Here is a 20,694-nt window from a genome sequence, read left to right as displayed (position 1 = left end):
TCCCTGTCAGTTCTTTTTCAGAGATCATTTGAAATCTTTTTGATTTTTTAAAAATTTTATAAGTTCAGCACTTCTCTTTTCTGTTCTGTCGCTTTGTATTAATTATATTTTCTGGCTATTGACTGGATATGATACTTCCTAATAAAAGCTGACTTATCTCTTTCTCCTTAAGTACAGTGATAAGCACAGTGTCTGCTGAGGCATCTTATCTCAACTGGGAAGTCAGGGACTTTGGATTAGTGGCTCTGCTAATGTGAAAATACGAAAAGAGCTAAAATAGTGCATGCCATGTTTTCTATATTAGTGCATCTTTAGATATTCATAGGAACTTTGGAAATATATAGACAATTGTTCAATATCAAGTTTTAAAAAACAGCAAATTTTTGAAGTAACATTTTGAAAATGGATGAATATATCATTTTTTCTAGGAGAAAATGATCAATATTCTTTAAAATTTTCCACCAAATAATTAACAGCTTTATTAGAGATATTCCTAGAGCAGGCGTGTGCTTTGCAACATAGATAAGTCCATTAGGAGGCAGAGAGATAGGAGGGAACACAGTCACAATACCAAAGATACATTTTGTATATAATGGGATACAAATCAGATGCTATCAAAATACTCAGCTTTACGTTTGTCAGTGGCTTAGTTACAGTGGATAAAAACCATCAAGCATCTTCAATGAAATTATGTGAAATGCTCCTTGCAATCTACTCTATAATTTATAGGCTTTCAGTCATTTCTTTCTATAGCTTATAAAATGGAAGAAAATCTTGAAAATGCATGCATACTACTTGCCATGGTTTGTTTCTGATTCAGTTAATGAAATTCTGATTCCAGTATTTTAAGAAAAGCTATGTATTGTTTTCATCATCCTGCAAATACACCTTCCGTTGAAAACATTTTTTTCTTTTAAAAAGGAAAAGGTTGGAATTGAGAATAGTAAAGTTACAGACATACTAAATCCTTCTCATTCAAAGTCACTTCCATGCTCTTCACATTTGCAGGTTTAACATGTTAGCGATTACGAACATTTAAGCTAGATTCATATTTTAGATTCAAAGAAGACATGTTTTCAAACGGTCTATCATGTAAACGTTGATTTTTAGGTACTTTGTCAACATGCCAACTTGGCTTCCAAGAAGTTAGTACCTTCTCGTAAATATAATTGTTACATTTGAAAAGATACCTTATTCCACTTAGAGCAAGAGAAGGGAGAAATCAAGACTCCACTAAGACATGTGTATCGGGGCAGAAGAGCTGTTACCAAAGCCCAGGAAATAACATGACTACCCCCATCAGAGTCAGTGCCATAGTTTCAGTTGCGGCTGTACATCCTGCTCCCGTTGTGTCTAAAGTACTACCACCGTCTGTTTGATGGATTTGCTTCACGTCACTGAGGTTCATCTCCTCTGGCATCCCTGTAGAGGCAAATGAGAAAATCATGGAATGATGGATATACCACCTCACCATGATCCTTCTAGAACGAATCTCTACCCAAATTGTGGACACGACTGTTTTTAATCTTTTTGTATAGCATTCCCTATGTGTTTCACCTGACTCTAAACAATGAATATGACACATACTTTTGCATTTCTTAAATTGGAACGTATAAGACCTTGAGTGGCAGTGCTCAGAAACTTTATGAGAACAAAGTAAAAAGTACTTTCTAGCTTTTTGAAAGCATTTGGAATATTTCTCTAAAAGTTATCAAAGTAAAGAAATGTAATTAAAATGTCTTGAGGTATAGAATCAGTGCTTGGCCCAGAGATGTAACAGTGGTAGGAACTGTGTGAAATCTTTTCTTATGAAAATAAAGCTATGTAGGAGAGGTAATTAAATTGGACATTTTTAAAAAGTAGAATTTATACACATATTTTGTATTAGGCTAAACTATTCACAGATCCTCACTGAAATATATCAAAGAATAATAAATATTAAATGATACCCTTTATACACACGCAGAGCTATGGGGATAGGGGTATAGATATCTGTCAGTAGATCAAAGAATTTAGTAGTAGGATGGGCTGGGGATTGAAGTTAGGGATGAAGTGTTTGATTAAAGAAAAAAAAATGTTGTACAACATTATAGACCGAAATCTAGTCACAACCTGGTTATTACTTCTGTGTGTTGTAAAACCCAACAAACTGAGGAGGAGGCCAGCTCCCCAATTATTGGGGATGAATAAGATTATTTTCTTAAAGAAGTTTACCTTACTATGATACCGCTAAGAAATTCCTGATTTATCAGTTACTATCCAGTGTCACCCATGTGCTGAGACTGTGAGACTGTCTGGATTATCTCATGGTGTGCCACCATCAGTCACAATTAACAGGTTTAAATTCAATGTTACTAGGGCCACAAGTATTGACATCGTAATTACAGTGAGACTGAAAAAAAAAAGCTTCATATAAGGAAAAGTCAATATTTATGTAATTAGGTCAATACATATATATAATTCAGAAAGTAAGCTCCACTGCGTTCAGGGATGAGAGCATTAAAACGAAGCTCAGCTCTACTGATCTGACATATCGATTTTACAGTCTGAGTGCTTGTGTTATTATTCATTGTTTGGGTACTTGTTTTGCCCTTCTATGTCATTAGGCAAGATGAATAAACCAGCAATTCCTTTTTTTTTTTTTTTTATGGAGACTGGAGAAGAGTGTGCATATTTTAGTCATGGTTTTATACTCCTTGTTATGTTAGAATATAACAAGGAGCTGTGTGGACTCTAGGCAATTAAAATTTTTTCCAAGATAACTACATAAATTTGAGCTTTAAGGGATTTATTTCTTTTTTAAAGCACTGTGAGGAAGTGCCTGGACTGGATTCATGAAAAACTTTTTCGTATGCCTTCTGAAGTCAGTATTTTCCTCATTCATTCATGAGCCAGGCACTGGTTTGGGCTTCAGGGTACTGTGGTGAGTACAAATATGAAAATAGATGTTAAGTCTTATGTCTGTGAATCAGGCAATACGAGGAGGGATTATCTCATCTTCAGTCAGATGCCATTTTAACATTGGAGGTAGAGGTATTACTAATAAATGCGATAGTTCTAAGGATGATGGTCCCTTGAGATAAGAATTATATAGAAAGAATGAAAGATCTCTTGAAGAGCCTGGCAGTCAGGGCTGCAGTTTCAGATCAAATCACAACCTGGCCTGAACTTCTGTTAAGAAATCTTTGCATGCCAAGAAGGCCAAGGCCACAATGATCTGATGTACTGATTGTTTTCTTAAAGGAACTTAATTCACTAAGCTTACAAATTATACTAAAGCTCAGCCAAAGACCCATAAAAGAAAAATCAGTTTGATGATTTTGCAGAGAGGGAGAGGGTGGGATGATTTGGGAGAATGACATTGAAACATGAATAATATCATATATGAAACGAGTTGCCAGTCCAGGTTCGATGCACGATACTGGATGCTTGGGGCTGGTGCACTGGGATGACCCAGAGGGATGGTATGGGGAGGGAGGAGGGGGGGAGGGTTCAGGATGGGGAACATGTGTATACCTGTGGCGGATTCATGTTGATATATGGCAAAACCAATACAATATTGTAAAGTTAAAAAATAAAAAAAAAATAAATTAAACAAAAATGAAATAATTTAAAATAAACTTTTCTATGCCTAATGGCAACACACAAAGATAGCAATAAATTCCTATTTCTGCCCTCGGTGGCTTGCAGTCTGGAAGAGGTAGACAGATAGCCATGCTATTACAAAAACAAATGAAATGTTAAAATTTGGGCACTTGCCTGATGGTTGGTGCTATGAAGTAATATTATCTTATACAAGATGAGGTGTCAGTTAACCTACTGTCCAATTGACAAAAGCAGGACAGAGAGGTGATGACAACCAGTGTGGCAAGGATATAGCCCTTTATTAAGGAAGATTGCCAAAATATAGCAAAAGTGTTTAAAATGTACACTTACCTAGACACCCAAATTCTGCTTTAGTGGAAAAATCCCATGGGAATAATTTTTAAAATATGCGCATATTTATTCACAAAATAATCTGTGCATTATTAGTGAAAAGTCATAAGCCATTAAGTGTCTACTAGTAGGGAACTAGGTTAAGAAAATTGTGCATTTACTTACTTTAAAAGATTCAAAAAGTAGATATTAGTGCAGAAGAATGTTTTGATATTATTTTATACACATACTTGCATGGTCTTTAAGGATCTTTGAACTCAGTCTATGGCTGCCTTTCTTTAAGAATAGGGAATCTATCACTGATTTTTGTATTCACTGAGTAAGCATTTAGTAATAAGTAGGTGAATGAATAAGTTGATAACTTTAATTCAGGACAGAAAATTGCAAAACCATAAAAATGTTTCTCCACTTCAGTTTGATTTTCCCTTCCCACAGTTTTATTGGGATATTAATTGACATAACATTATGTAAGTTTAATGTGTACAATATGTTGATTTGATGTACTTATATTTTATAAAATGATTGTCACCATAGTGTTAATGTCTCCAGCATGCCACATAACTACTTTTTTTTTTTTGTGGTGAGAACATTTAAGATCTACTCACTTAGCCCTTTCAAGTATATAATTCAGTGTTAATCACTGTAGTCACTGTGCTTGACATTAGATACCCAGAACTTTTTTATCTTATAACTGAAAGTTTGTACCCTTGAACAACATCTCATTTACCCTACCTCCCAGTTCTTGGCAGTCATCAATCTACCCTGTTTCTGTGAGTTTGCTTTTTTTTTAAGTTATAGATACAAGTGACGTAGCAGAGCATTCATCTTTCTCTGTCTGACCTATTTCACTTAGGATAATGCCCTCAAACTTCATCTAAGTCATAGCAAATGGCAGGATTTTCTTTTTTCATGTCTGAATAACATTCTATTGTTTTTATATACAATACATCTTTATCCATTCATCTATTGACAGGCTGTTTTTGTATCTTGGTTATTGTGATTAATGCTGCAGTGAACATGGGAGTGCAGATATCTCTTTGAGATCCTGTTTTCATTTCCTTTGGATATATATCCAGATATGGAATTGCTGGATCGTATGATAATTCTATATTTTAATTTTTTGGGAACCTCCATGCTGTTTTCCATAGTGATTGGACCAATTTGCATTCCCACCAAGAGTGCACAAAGATCCCCTTTTCTCCACATCCTTGCCAATACTTATCATTTGTCTTTTTGATAATCAGTTCGGTTCAGTCACCCAGTGGTGTCCAATTCTTTGCAACCCCATGGACTGCAGCATGCCAGGCTTCTCTGTCCATCATCAACTCCTGGAACATGCTCAAACTAACGTCCATCGAGTCGGTGATGCCATCCAACCATCTCATCCTCTGTTGTCCCCTTCTCCTCATGCCTTCAATCTTCCCCAGCATCAGGGACTTTTCCAAGGAGTCAGTTCTTCACATCAGGTGGCCAAAGTATTGTAGCTTCACCTTCAGCATCAGTCCAATGAATATTCAGGACTGATATCCTTTAGGATGGACTGGTTGTATCTCCTTGCATCAGTCCAATGAATATTCAGGACTGATATCCTTTAGGATGGACTGGTTGTATCTCCTTGCAGTCTAAGGGACTCTCAAGAGTCTTCTCCAAAACCACAGTTCAAAAGCATCAATTCTTTGGCACTCAGCTTTCTTTATAGTCCAACTCTCATATACATATGTGACTACTAGAAAAACCATAGCTTTGACTAGACCGACTTTTGTCGGCAAAATAATGTCTCTGCTTTTTAATACTGTCCACGTTGGTCATAGCTTTTCCTCCAAGGATCAAGTGTCTTTTAATTTCATGGCTGCAGTCACCATCCTCAGTGATTTAGGAGCCAAAGAAATAAAGTCTGTCACTGTTTTCATTGTCTCCCCATCTATTTGCCATGAAGTGCTGGGACTGGATGCCATGATATTAGTTTTCTAAATGTTGAGTTTTAAGCCAGCTCTTTCACTCTCTTCTTTCTCTTTCATCAAGAGGATCTTTAGTTTCTCTTTACTTTCTGCCATAAGGGTGGTGTCATCTGCATATCTGAAGTTATTGATATTTCTCCAGGAATCTTGATTTCAGCTTGTGCTCCATCCAGCCTGGCATTTCACATGATGTACTCTGCATAGAAGTTAAAAAAGCAGGGTGACAATGTACAGCCTTGACATACTCCTTTCCCGATTTGGAACTAGTCGTATGTTCCATGTCCAGTTCTAACTGTTGCTTCTTGACCTGCATACAGATTTCTCAAGAGGCAGGTCAGGTAGTCTGATATTCCCCTCTCTTGAAGAATTTTTTACAGTTTTTTGTGATCCACACAGTCAAAGGCTTTGGCGTAGTTGATAAAGCGGAAGTAGATATTTTTCTAGAACTCTCTCACTTTTTCTATGATCCAATGGATGTTGGCAATTTGATCTCTGGTTCCTCTGCCTTTTCTAAATCCAGCTTGAACATCCGGAAGTTTTCAGTTCACGTACTGTTTTTGATAATAGCCATTCTAACAGTTGTGAAGCAATATCTCGTGGGTTTGATTTGAATTTTCTTCATAATTAGTGCTGTTGAGCATCTTTTCATGTATCTGTTCACATTTGTATGATTTCTTTGGAAAAATATTTACTTTCTTAAGTTCAATCTCTTTTAATATAAAGACATAAAATTATACTGCAGCAACACAGAATATAGAATAAAATATTAGAATTAGGTGCAAACCTGGAATTTTACATCTGAGAGAAAAGTAGTGAATGTAATAGCCAAGATTCATTGTGAGAATATTAACTTAGCAAGTACTTGCTAAATAAAGTTGCTATGGATCTTGTAACATTCAATAAAAACTATTACCCTTGGTCATTATTTGATAGACTTGAATGGTCATTTATACTAAAATTAGCCATATGTATATTGACTGGACATTTGGGTGTCTAACAAATCTGATATGGTTTATGTAACAGTTTACCATTTTTTAAATGATTAATCCATTCTTATCTCTTAGGAAATATAATTGATAGACCCACCCAGACTATTGAGTCACTTTAATCTAGGGTGTATCCTGAAAAAAATGCTGTTATTTTCCAGTTTTCCTTGGGGGCTTCCATGTAATCCAGTAACAAGAGCAGAGTGACTGTATGGTTGAAGAGACAAGGTCTGTGATAATCACGAACCCTTATGGAATGTCACCTCTGTGATCTTCTATTTGATATTCAGGGTCTGACTAATAAATAGGATTATTATTCTGTTCTCTGTGAGAAAAAGTGTGAAATTTATTTATAGTTCTTTTGGTTGATGCTTTATAACCAAGCATAGTCTTCCTTTTTGACAAATTATGTGAGAATAATGAAGTAATTTTAATTGTTAGTAAGTTAAACAGTGAGTTAAAACATTAATAGGAGATTATGACTGTAAACCAAAGTTTACTTTAAAGTATTATGATATATTGAGATATTTCAGTTCTGGGTAATATCAGGGATTATTATTGCTTGTTTCTCTATCAAATGGATTATTGGTTGCTCTCCAACAATTAATGGAAAAGGAGTACATCAAGGCTGTATATTGTCATCCTGCTTATTTAACTTATATGCAGAGTACATCATGAGAAACACTGGACTGGAAGAAACACAAGCTGGAATGAAGATTGCCGGGAGAAATATCAATAACCTCAGATATGCAGATGACACCACCCTTATGGCAGAAAGTGAAGAGGAACTCAAAAGCCTGTTGATGAAATTGAAAGTGGAGAGTGAAAAAGTTGGCTTAAAGCTCAACATTCAGAAAACGAAGATCATGGCATCTGGTCCCATCACTTCATGGGAAATAGATGTGGAAACAGTGGAAACAGTGTCAGACTTTATTTTTCTGGGCTCCAAAATCACTGCAGATGGTGACTGCAGCCATGAAATTAAAAGGTGCTTCCTCCTTGGAAGGAAAGTTATGACCAACCTAGATAGCATATTCAAAAGCAGAGACATTACTTTGCCAACAAAGGTTCGTTTAGTCAAGGCTATGGTTTTTCCTGTGGTCATGTATAGATGTGAGAGTTGGACTGTGAAGAAGGCTGAGCGCCAAAGAATTGATGCTTTTGAACTGTGGTGTTGGAGAAGACTCTTGAGAGTCCCTTGGACTGCAAGGAGATCCAGCCAGTCCATTCTGAAGGAGATCAGCCCTGGGATTTCTTTGGAAGGAATGATGCTAAAGCTGCAACTCCAGTACTTTGGCCACCTCATGCAAAGAGTTGACTCATTGGAAAAGACTCTGATGCTGGGAGGGATTGGGGGCAAGAGGAGAAGGGGACGACAGAGGATGAGATGGCTGGATGGCATCACTGACTCGATGGACGTGAGTCTGGGTGAACTCCGGGAGTTGATGGACAGGGAGGCCTGGCATGCTGCAATTCATGGGGTCACAAAGAGTCGGACACGACTGAGCGACTGAACTGAACTGAACTGAACTGAACAATTAATAGTAATTAGCTTTTATTTTTCAGGATAGAGTTTTTAGCAGAGAAAATACTGTTTGGATTTTTTTATTTTTTCAGTTTCTAGTGTTATTTTTTATTCCATAATGACCATCCAGATCTTTTTCCTCAATTTGTGGTATTGATTTCTGAAGACTTTAGAAAGGAAACATACATCTCATATGAAAAATGCTTCCTTGGTGGCTCAGACGGTAAAGTGTCTGTCTACAATGTGGGAGACCTGGATTCGATCCGTGGGTCGGGAAGATCCCCGGAGAAGGAAATGGCAACCCACTCAGTATTCTTGCCTAGAAAATTCCATGGACAGAGGAGCCTGGTGTCCATGGGGTCACAAAGAGTCGATATGACTGATCAACTTCACTTTCTTTTCTTTAATTATTTTAAGCAATTTTGTATTACTATTGTGAGTTTTTTTAAAACAAGTATTGTGACATTTCTAGAAATAATTTTTAAATAGAAAATTTTAAGTGCCATTTTGTGCAATTGATAATAAAGACCAAATATTATGTGTGCTAAGTCACTTCAGTCACATTTGATTCTTTGCAACCCTATGGACTGTAGGCCTCGAGTCTCCTCTGTCCATGAGATTCTCCAGGGAAGAATACTGGAGTGTGTGGCCATGCCCTCCTCCTGGGGACCTTCCCACCCAAGGATTGAATCTGTGTCTCTTGTATCTCCTGCATTGGCAGGGGGCTCTTTATAAAGTTTATTAAATATACTAGTCCTTATTTATATACTACAGACTTAATTGTAAGAATTTACAAGTATTGAAACAATTAAAATTGGTGATTCTGTAAATTATTTGTGAAGAGTATAAGACTGATCAGATATTGCTAGTGAAGTCACAAAAGATTTGTATATCCTAACTCAGTGATAATATGGGGTTAAATACTATTAAAAATTAAGATATACTAAAGATTTACCTGGACACATAGTAGTAATATTCAATGTACCAAAAATAGAAAAATTTTAAAGCACTCGAGAGAAAGGGCAGATAGCTTTTAACAGAACGAAATATTATATTAATTTTCAAAAGCAATAATAGAAGCTAAAATAAAAATTCTAACTGTGAAAGAATGTAGAATTCTATACAAAGTTATATAGTATGGAAAAAATAAAGGCATAAATAAATGTATTTTAACAAAGAGTGCTTTTAATACTCCCCAAATGATTCTAAAGTATTATTAAAAATGTATGTAAAAATAAACAGCACAAATGGAGTGGGATGAAAGTTATTAATATAATAGTGTTCAAAGTAATTGGCAAACATCTAGCTAGGTTACTGTATATAAGCATGTTGGTTAAGAAAACAATAACAAAATGATTAATTTAGATATAATTTTAAAAGATATAATTAAAATATTTACAAACAATTTTTAAAACATTCTAAAGTATTTGTATGTTCTGGGAAGAAGTGAGAAATATTTACTTTAGGTTTTGTCAAGAAAAATGTGTACTTTAATGAATGTCAAAATTTCAAGGCTAAGAACTTAAAAACTTCATATGGAACATATATATTCCTAATCTATTAAAGCAAAGGGGATTAATAAAATCCAATAGAAGTCAGGAAAAAATAAACACGCAAACAAATATGCCCAAAGCGCAAAATCAGATGTTAAAGCCATATGCAAATAATTTAGTAATCTCTAAATGAAATGAACTGCTTCAATTAGAAAACAGACACTCAGTTTGGATTTCAAAAGAAATTTAGCACCATAATAAAATGATACATAAAGGGTGAGAGTAAAAGCTTAGAAAAATACACTACAAGTAAATAATAACCAAAAGAAAGGTGATGTCATTATATTAATAAAAGACATGAGTTTTGAACATTAAAGGGGGTAAAGAAAGTCTTCACATAATAACAAAAGAAATAATTCAACATATAGATATAACAATTCTGTGCCTAAGATCCTATTTTCAAAATAAATCAATATTAATAAAGGAAAAGAATTGGATAAAATAACAAAGCAAAATGGACACACAAACATTCAACATTAAAACAAAATTTTAATCTTGATATCTCATTACCTGATAGCTCAAGCAAATGAAAGTTAGTGAGGATATGGATGACTTGGTCATCCACCTCTTTGGGCCAGGAAAAGAACTCCACTGACTTCCAGCCATGATTCTAGTAATAATCCTAGTATCTCTTTGCCCTGTACCCCCACTCCTTCACATGGAAAAAGAACAGATTGCCCTGATCACTAAGTTGGGATGAAGAACCAAAATGCTTAACTTTTAAATTTCTCATCCTCTTTTGAATTGAGAAATGTGAGAATGCATATTACCTTGCTCTTCACCATGAGTTGAAACTAACTCTTTCTGCAGGAAGGACCTATGATTTTCTAGCTATGCTTCTGACCTGAAAGTAATTCTTGGATAAAATAATAAGTATCATATGTCAGTACATTCTCTAGTCCAGTTTTTAACAGTAAAATAGCTGATATTTTTATTTTTATCTGTCTGATGTATAGTACTTATATTTCAATTGGTTCTAACCTCAGAAGAAGGAGTATAACTTACTACACCAGACCCAAATACAAGCTTTCACAAGTGGTCTAATAAATGAATAAATATAGCTAGCTAGCAAAATTAGATAGCCTAATGTAGTTAATGACTAGTGGATATACTGTGTAAATATTGTTTTAAAGTATACCTAAGATGTTAACAAAAGGGATCACATAGCAGGGCACAAAGCAAATAACAAGGAATTTTAAACAAAAAATTTGAAATTTTTGGTAACACAATAAAATTAAATGTAAATACTAAAGGAAAACCATGATCCCTACAGCAAACCTTATCTAAGGACATAAAACAAGACCTAAATAAACAGATGTATCAAGTTCATAGATGAGAAAATTTTTTTATATTGTGTCTCTTTCACTATATTCTGATATTCCATTATGATGTCCTTTGGTGTGGGTCTATTGGATATTGGATCCACTGTGTTGGGCTGTCAGTGAAACCTACAAACTCATGTCCATCTTGGGAAATGTTTTTGAATTCTTTATTGATGATTTCCTGTTTACCATATTCTCAATGTCTGGGTGTCCCATTATTTAAGTGTTGGATTTCTGGAAAGTGTCCTCTGGTTTTCTCTTCTAGTTTCTATCATTTTACTCTTCTAGGGGATTACTTAAGCTTAATTTTTTTTCTTGAGGTTTTCATTCTTGTATTCAGAGTTTAGATTTACTAAACTTGATATTTTTCCTCTATATCTCCCCTTTGTTTTTGTTTGAGACTTCTCAGACTTTATTAAGACACTAATTACAGTATTTTTTCAAAGTACTGTAGTCTCTAATACAAATTTTTTTTTCTGCTTGTGGATATATGGGGGGCTCCATGCAGCCCCTTATATAAGTGTAATCCCTGATTCATGGTTGTTTAAGAAGTCAAAGTGAAAATTTGGTTAGAACTCTGGGTGTGTGCATCAGATAAGATCAGTCGCTCAGTCGTGTCCGACTCTTTGCGACCCCATGAATCGCAGCACACCAGGCCTCCCTGTCCATAACCAACTCCCAGAGTTCACTCAGACTCACGTCCATCAAGTCAGTGATGTCATCCAGCCATCTTATCCTCTGTCATCTCCTTCTCCTCCTGCCCCCAATCCCTCCCAGCATCAGAGTCTTTTCCAATGAGTCAACATTTCCCATGAGGTGGCCAAAGTACTGGAGTTTCAGCTTTAGCATCATTCCTTCCAAAGAAATCCCAGGGCTGATCTCCTTCAGAATGGACTGGCTGGATCTCCTTGCAGTCCAAGGGACTCTCAAGAGTCTTCTCCAACACCACAGTTCAAAAGCATCAATTCTTCGGTGCTCAGCCTTCTTCACAGTCCAACTCTCACATCCATACATGACCACAGGAAAAACCATAGCCTTGACTAGACGGACCTTTGTTGGCAAAGTGATGTCTCTGCTTTTCAATATGCTATCTAGGTTGGTCATAACTTTCCTTCCAAGGAGGAAGAGTCTTTTAATTTCATGGCTGCAGTCACCATCTGCAGTGATTTTGGAGCCCAGAAAAATAAAGTCTGCCACTGTTTCCACTGTTTCCCCATCTATTTCCCATGAAGTGATGGGACCGGATGCCATAATCTTCATAGGACTCAGTAATTAGTAGACAAATGTGATCTTGTTTCCATGTCTGTTGAGGAAGCTGCCTATGTCAGTTGGATAGGGTAATTAAGGCTGAAAAATCAAATGCCTCCTAAGTATTGGCAGCAGTGTCTACTGCCAGTCCTGGTAACCCTGTGCATTGTAACTAAGTACCTCACATCCCTATGGAGACATCCATCCATGGTCAACAGAACCGAGGGAGATGAGGGGAGAAACAAATTGACAATTAAAAGCATTCATCTGGAAGGAGTACCTAACATTTCTGCTTACTGAGTTTATTGGCCAAAGCTAATCACATGACTCTAACCTCAAGGGACAGGGATATGTAGTCCTACTATGTGCACAAAGGGGTGAAGAAACAGAAATATTTTAGACCAGAAGTCTCTCAGGTCCCCTTTAACTGTCTTTGTTTCTTCTTAAGCTAGATCCTCTCAGAAGAGACTTTTTGATATCTTGCCTAAGAGTAATTCCTTGCCTGCAGGAATTCTGGGAGCCAGGTGAGAGCAGGCTTGGGGGAGGGTATAGGTCTCAACATTCATTATTTATATATATGTGTATGTATGTGTGTATAAATTTTCCAGTTATCTTTTTTTGGAGAATAATATTCCTGCCTTCAGCTGTGCCCAGTCCAGAGACCCTTTCTAGATTATACTTCCTGTAGCATACTGACATATGGGAGAGATGGACTGATCAGTCGGAAGTGGAGAAAGAAATCATTGAATGATACAGCTATTGACTAGTCCTTCTTTTGTTATGTGAGCTCCTTCTTACCAGTGGTGACAGATGATGCCTATTCCTGTATTTTTTGAAGATGTTGTTGAACAAATTTGGTTCGTTCTCTGCTTTCTTCAATGTTGCTTGTCAATTGCCTTCCCTGGGCTTCCTACATATTCATTATTCATCCATTAGCTTTATTGTTTCTAAATGTTGTTATCATCACCTCTTCTATTTCCTTGGCTCTCAGTAAATTTTATATTTTTGTTAAAAGTAATCCTTACACTGTATTTTAGTGGGATGGCAGGAGGCAGTAAAATTAAATGTGTTTGATCAGTCTATCATCTTGAAGGCAACTTGCTCAATATTTCCAGCGTCTGGTCACTGAAAATAGATTTTTTAACTTGAGAAACTTTTTAAAGTGTGAGAAACTTTTTTTTTTTTTTTAATTTTTTTGTTGGAGTAGAGTTGATTTGTGGTGTTGTGTTAATTTCAGGTGTATCACAAAGTGATTCAATTAAACATGTACACATAACAATTCTTTTTCATATTCTTTCCCATATAGATTATTACACACTATTGAGTAGAGTTTTCTGTGCCATATAGAAGGTCCTTGTTGCTTATCTATTATATATACAGTAGTGTATATGTGTTAAACCCAAACTCCTGATTTACCCTGTCCTCTGTTCCCCTTTGGTGACCACAAGTTCGTTTTCTGTCTGTGACTGCAGCTCCATCTTGACTCTTTGGGTAAGTCTAGGTCTCTTTTGTCCATTCACACTGGTGCAGTTCAGGTGGTTCTGGTGTTCCTGCTTTTATGGTGGTTATTTTCATCAAAACTACTGAGCATTGTTCCATTTTAGCCAGGAACTTACCAGTAAAGCCTGACTGTTCACTCCCCACTGATAGAAAATAGTGCAAAACAGCCTGGTGCCTTATGGAAGAATGACTGAATGCATGTTTGGAAGACTGGAAGGCAGCTTCTTTTGCCTTTGCATTGCCTAATCCATGGTGCATTTGCTATATAATTTTGTAAAGCTTGTTAAATGTACCAGGAGAAGGCCTATCTAGCCACAGAGCTCTGGGAATAATTGGAAAATTGAGTCCTACCACAATTTGGGCCCTTTAAATATTCTCTTTTATTTGGACTTTTTGTTAAATCCATAATGTGTATCTTTAAGATATTGGGTTGGGCCTTGATTAAATAAATGACATTTTCACTTACTGCTGCTGCTGCTAAGTTACTTCAGTCGTGTCCGACTCTGTGCCACCCCATAGACGGCAGCCCACCAGGCTCCCCCGTCCCTGAGATTCTCCAGGCAAGAACACTGGAGTGGGTTGTCATTTCCTTCTCCAATGCATGAAAGTGAAAAGTGAAAGTGAAGTCGCTCAGTTGTGTCCGACTCCTAGTGACCCCATGGACTGCAGCCCACCAGGCTCCTCCGTCCATGGGATTTTCCAGGCAAGAGTACTGGAGTGGGGTGCCATTGCCTTCTCCGTTCACTTACTAGTATTTGCTAAAAATTAGCTGCATCAAATAAAATGTGAACACGGAGAAGGAGGTAGTTTTTCTCCCAATGAAATGTGAAAATTAACTTCAGACAAAATTTGCCTGTTTTACTTCAGTAACTGAAGAATATTAAGTAGCTAATGTTTAGAGCCTAAAATATTGTCAGAATATCTGAGAATGTTGTGCAAGAGAGATTGTAAAACTTATTATGTTTATTAAATGGGAATGGATTATCTTGGCTTGCATATCTGAGTCATCATGTGTATTTTTATAAATTAATATATTTAATTTAGTATTTCAAACTTTAAATGTTTTGTACGTTATTTTTTAAGAAGAAATTCTATTGGCCCAAGGGACAGCTCAACAAAATTATAGGGAACTAGCCAGTGTTATTGGAGAAGGCATGGCACCCCACTCCAGTACTCTTGCCTGGAAAATCCCATGGATGGAGGAGCCTGGCAGGCTGCAGTCCATGGGGTCGCTGAGGGTTGGACACGACTGAGCGACTTTACTTTCACTTTTCACTTTCATGCATTGGAGAAGGAAATGGCAACCCACTCCAGTGTTCTTGCATGGAGAATCCCAGGGACGGGGGAGCCTGGTGGGCTGCCGTCTATGGGGTCGCACACAGTCCGACATGACTGAAGCCACTTAGCAGCAGCAGCAGCCAGTGCTATCATCCCTGATAAAAATACCAATATTATTCATGAAAATAACCAGAAACACAGCACTTGTGAGGACAAGTACTTAGGTTGTTGAGTGGGGGTGGCTCTCTGCTTGCCCTTGTGGTGTTCTCAATTGGAGGTTTGTATTCAGATGGGACAATGGAAGATTTTAAAGTGTATTATTTGCTCTACTTTGGGTTGACAAGACATTATGAAAATAACAGGTCTGTGTGTAAAGAGGGAAGACTCTCATATTGAAAGCAGGTGAATTATGCGGGTGCTGAAAATTACAGGATCACCTTCTCTGACCCCTTATGGAAATTCACCTGTTCTTGCGTTATATCTCCTGGAATAAATAAATAATCCATACTCATTCTCTCTCAAACCCACAATTCATTGGTGCCCCAGTATCTAATTCTGTGTGATATATTCTAATAAATGGTATGGTTTTCCAAATACTGGAAGTTCTTTGGCATAAACTTGTCTGACAGCAATCATGTGAATTCTTTCTGTCCTTGTCTCCATCTGCTGTGCAGTTAACACTGCTGTGTTTTTTACTGGTTGTCTTTTCTTGTCATCATCAGTCAGCTTAAGACTGTTTAAATATGTATTTTTTATCACTTATATTTGGGTTTATAGATTGATCTCATTCACTTAATTTTAAGCCCCTCAAAGTCATGATTATGGCTTTTTTTCTATGAGTTTTTTATGGGCTGGTAAGTAGCTATACATAGTACCCTACATTTTGCAGAAACAATTTTTGAATATATGACTTACTGAAAATGTTTGATATGTAAATAAGCACTTAACACTTTTTAATTTATTTAAATTGGAGCTACCCAGACTTCCAGAATTCATGCTAGAAAGCAATGGAGTATAGACAGGAGATGAGGTCAAGCCCCAGAAACCTGAGAAAATTCATATAGTCATTGAGATTCAGTTTCTTCATCTGTAATATTTACATGATAATGATGCCTTCTCCCAGGATAGATGTGAAAATTAAATGAAATCATAAATATGAAAGAGCACTTTGTGATTTTTTTTACATCGACAAAAATATAGTTATTATTTGAAGATTAGAGGCTAAGGCAGGCAGAGTGAGTTGAATGGCAGAGTTTCCTTGGAAAATAGATGATAGAACCATAAATAGGATGCCAGTCTCCTGATGCCCAGTCAGGACATGGCAAGGGGACTCGTCACCTGGGAGCAGATTACCTTCACTGTTCAAAAACATATGCTGATGCTATACAAAGTAAATAGGAACCCAATAAGTTAGAATCATCTCTACTATCAAAGGATTGTCATTATAAAGATTATTCAGCTGCTTATATACATATATATGTACTTACTATAAGTACTTAAATTTCAGTGTTTAGCCAGGATGATTCTTTGGTTTATGTGTAGTATGAGCCCCTATATAGTTGGCACTTGACAAATATTATTATGAACAAATAAAATTATATGAAACTGTGGCCTCAATAAATGTTCAGTTCAGTTGCTCAGTTGTGCCTGAATCTTTGCGACCCCATGAAACACAGCACAGCAGGCCTCCCTGTCCATCACCAACTTCCGGAGTTCACTCAGACTCATGTCCATCGAGTCAGTGATGCCATCCAGCCATCTCATCCTCTGTCATCCCCTTCTCCTCCTGCCCCCAATCCCTCCTAGCATCAGAGTCTTTTCCAATGAGTCAACTCTTTGCATGAGGTGGTCAAAGTACTGGAGTTTCAGCTTTAGCATCATTCCTTCCAAAGAAATACCAGGGCTGATCTCCTTCAGGATGGACTGGTTGGATCACCTTGCAGTCCAAGGGACTCTAAAGAGTCTTCTCCGCACCACAGTTCAAGAACATCAATTCTTCGGCTCTCAGCTTCCTTTACAGTCCAACTCTCACATCCATACATGACCACTGGAAAAACCATAGCCTTGACTAGACGGACCTTTGTTGGCAAAGTAATGTCTCTGCTTTTCAATATGCTATCTAGGTTGGTCATAACTTTTCTTCCAAGGAGGAAGCGTCTTTTAATTTCATGGCTGCAGTCATGATCTGCAGTGATTTTAGAGCCCCCCAAAATAAAGTCTGCCACTGTTTCCACTGTTTCCCCATCTATTTCCCATGAAGTGATGGGACCAGATGCCATGATCTTAGTTTTCTGAATGTTGAGTTTTAAGCCAACTTTTTCACTCTCCACTTTCACTTTCATCAAGAGGCTTTTGAGTTCCTCTTCACTTTCTGCCATAAGGGTGGTGTCATCTGCATATCTGAGGTTATTGATATTTCTCCCAGCAATCTTGATTCCACCTTGCGCTTCTTCCAGCCCAGCATTTCATGATGTACTCTGCATATAAGTTAAATAAGCAGCTTGACAATATGCAGCCTTGATGTACTCCTTTTCCTATTTGGAACCAGTCTATTGTTCCATGTCCAGTTCTAACTGTTGCTTCCTGACCTGCATATAGGTTTCTCAAGAGACAGGTCAGGTGGTCTGGTATTCCCATTTCTTTCAGAATTTTCCACAGTTTCTTGTGATCCACACAGTCAAAGGCTTTGGCCTAGTCAGAAATAGATGTTTTTCTGGAACTCTCTTGCTTTTTCCATGATCCAGTGGATGTTGGCAATTTGGTCTCTGGTTCCTCTGCCTTTTCTAAAACCTGCTTGAACATCTGGAAGTTCACGGCTCACGTATTGCTGAAGCCTGGCTTGGAGAAATTTTGAGCATTACTTTACTAGCGTGTGAGATGAGTGCAATTGTGCAGTAGTTTGAGCATCTTTGGCGTTGCCTTTCTTTGGGATTGGAATGAAAAGTGACCTTTTCCAGTCCTGTGGCCACTGCAGAGTTTTCCAAATTTGCTGGCATATTGAGTGCAGCACTTTCACAGCATCACCTTTCAGGATTTGAAATAGCTCAACTGGAATTCCATCACTTCCACTAGCTTTGTCCTTAGTGATGCTTTCTAAGACCCACTTGACTTCACATGCCAGGATGTCTGGCTCTAGGTCAGTGATCACACCATCGTGATTATCTGGGTCATGAAGATCTTTTTTGTACAGTTCTTCTGTGTATTCTTGCCATCTCTTTTTAATATCTTCTGCTTCTGTTAGGGCCATACCATTTCTGTCCTTTATCGAGCCCATCTTTGCATGAAATGTACCCTTGGTATCTCTAATTTTCTTGAAGAGATCTCTAGGCTTTCCCATTCTGTTGGTTTCCTCTATTTCTTTGCATTGATCGCTGAGGAAGGCTTTCTTATCTCTCCTTGCTATTCTTTGGAACTCTGCATTCAGATGCTTATATCTTTCCTTTTCTCCCTTGCTTTTCACTTCTCTTCTTTTCACAACTGTTTGTAAGGCCTCCTAAGACAGCCATTTTACTTTTTTGCATTTCTTTTCCATGGGGATCGTCTTGATCTCCATCTCCTGTACAATGTCATGAACTTCTGTCCATAGTTCATCAGGCACTCTATCAGATCTAGTCCCTTAAATATATTTCTCATTTCCACTGTATAATCATAAGGGATTTGATTTAGGTCATATCTGAATGGTCTAGTGGTTTTCCCTACTTGCTTCAACTTCAGTCTGAATTTGGTAATAAGGAGTTCATGATCTGAGCCACAGTCAGCTCCTAGAATTGTTTTTGTTGACTGTATAGAGCTTCTCCATCTTTGGCTGCAAAGAATATAATCAGTCTGATTTCAGTGTTGACCATCTGGTGATGTCCATGTGTAGAGTCTTCTTTTGTGTTTTTGGAAGAGGGTGTTTGCTATGACCAGTGCATTTTCTTGGCAAAACTCTATTAGTCTTTGCCCTGCTTCATTCTGTATTCCAAGGCCAAATTTGCCTGTTACTCCAGGTGTTTCTTGACTTCCTATTTTTGCATTCCAGTCCCCTATAATGAAAAGGACATCTTTTTTGGGTGTTAGTTCTAAACGGTCTTGTAGGTCTTCATAGAACCGTTCAACTTCAGCTTCTTCAGCGTTACTGGTTGGGTCATAGACTTGGATTATTGTGATATTGAATGGTTTGCCTTGGAAATGAACATAGATCATTCTGTCATTTTTGAGATTGCATCCAAGTACTGCATTTCGGACTCTTTTGTTGACCATGATGGCCACTCCATTTCTTCTAAGGGATTCCTGCCCGCAGTAGTAGATATAATGGTCATTGGAGTTAAGTTCACCCATTCCAGTCCATTTGAGTTCGCTGATTCCTAGAATGTTGACGTTCAGTCTTGCCATCTCCTGTTTGACCACTTCCAATTTGCCTTGATTCATGGACCTGACATTCCAGGTTCCTATGCAATATTGCTCTTTACAGCATCGGACCTTGCTTCTATTACCAGTCACATCCACAGCTGGGTATTCTTTTTGTTTTGGCTCCATTCCTTCATTCTTTCTGGATTTATTTCTCCACTGATCTCCAGTAGCATATTGGGCACCTACTGACCTGGGGAGTTCCTCTTTCAGTATCCTATCATTTTTCCTTTTCATAGTATTCATGGGGTTCTAAGGCAAGAATACTAAAGTGGTTTGCCATTCCCTTCTCCAGTGGACCACATTCTGTCAGATCTCTCCTCTGTGACCCACCCATCTTGGGTGGCCCCACGGGCATGGCTTAGTTTCATTGAGTTAGACAAGGCTGTGGTCCTAATGTGATTAGATTGACTAGTTTTCTGTGATTATGGTTTCAGTGTGTCTGCCCTCTGATGCCCTCTTGTAACACCTACCGTCTTACTTGGGTTTCTCTTACCTTGGATGTGGAGTATCTCTTCATGGCTGCTTCAGCAAAGCACAGCCACTGCTTCTTACCTTGGACGAGGGGTATCTCCTCACCGCCACCCCTCCCGACCTTGAACATGGAATAGCTCCTCTAGGCCCTCCTGTGCCCGCACAACCACCGCTCCTTGTGGGTTGCTCCTCCCGGCCACCGCCTCTAGCCTCAGGCAGAGGGTAGCTCCTCTCGGCTGCTTCGGTGCTGTCACAGCCTGGCACTCTCGGCCGCCACCCCTGACCTCGGGCTTGGGGTAGCTCCTCTCGGCTGCTCCTGCGCTGTCACTGCCTGGCACTCTCGGCTGCCACCCCTGACCTCAGGCTTGGGGTAGCTCCTCTTGGCTGTTCCTGCGCCGTCGCAGCCTGGCACTCTCAGCTGCCGCCCTTGACCTCGGATGTGGGGTAATTCCTCTTGGCCACCGCCCCTGGGGCATGGGGTCCTCCCAGCTTCTGCCCCTGACCTCGGACATGGGGTAGCTACTC

The 20,694-nt window shown here is 38.1% G+C and overlaps 1 protein-coding gene and 1 long non-coding RNA gene across 38 annotated transcripts in view; one reads left to right on the top strand and one right to left on the bottom strand.

Moving 5' to 3' along the window:
• The window catches only part of LOC147361841 (uncharacterized), a 256,268-nt gene that overhangs the window by 226,993 nt on the left and 8,581 nt on the right, over positions 1–20,694 (top strand). For 18 of the 36 annotated variants that reach the window (XR_015138323.1, XR_015138301.1, XR_015138320.1 and 15 more), the window contains 3 exons: positions 2,806–2,923; positions 7,042–7,108; positions 7,547–8,957. The exons of 6 other annotated variants lie outside the window; for them this stretch is intronic. This is a non-coding gene — a long non-coding RNA (uncharacterized LOC147361841). Of the gene's footprint in view, positions 1–2,805; positions 2,924–7,041; positions 7,109–7,546; positions 8,958–12,980; positions 13,123–20,694 lie in introns of those variants that run through there. 12 more of the 36 variants (XR_015138328.1, XR_015138334.1, XR_015138312.1 and 9 more) reach the window with 4 other exon arrangements.
• The window catches only part of GPC5 (glypican 5), a 1,583,243-nt gene continuing 1,563,003 nt past the window's right edge, over positions 455–20,694 (bottom strand). For both annotated transcript variants that reach the window (XR_015138295.1, XM_086330176.1), the window contains exon 8: positions 455–1,422. Coding sequence is in view for 1 of the 2 variants with exons in the window: in XM_086330176.1 (XP_086186302.1) it covers positions 1,265–1,422 (158 nt within the window). In the remaining variant the exon portion in view is untranslated. The remainder of the gene's footprint in view (positions 1,423–20,694) is intronic.

The sequence above is a fragment of the Bos grunniens genome, chromosome 12 (assembly GCF_055505025.1).
Source record: "Bos grunniens cultivar Pamir isolate PY7600 chromosome 12, Bosgru_T2T1.0, whole genome shotgun sequence".
NCBI classification, from domain to species: Eukaryota; Metazoa; Chordata; class Mammalia; order Artiodactyla; family Bovidae; genus Bos; species Bos grunniens.
Note: the sequence above shows the minus strand (reverse complement) of the source record. Positions and strands in the feature narration are given on the sequence as shown.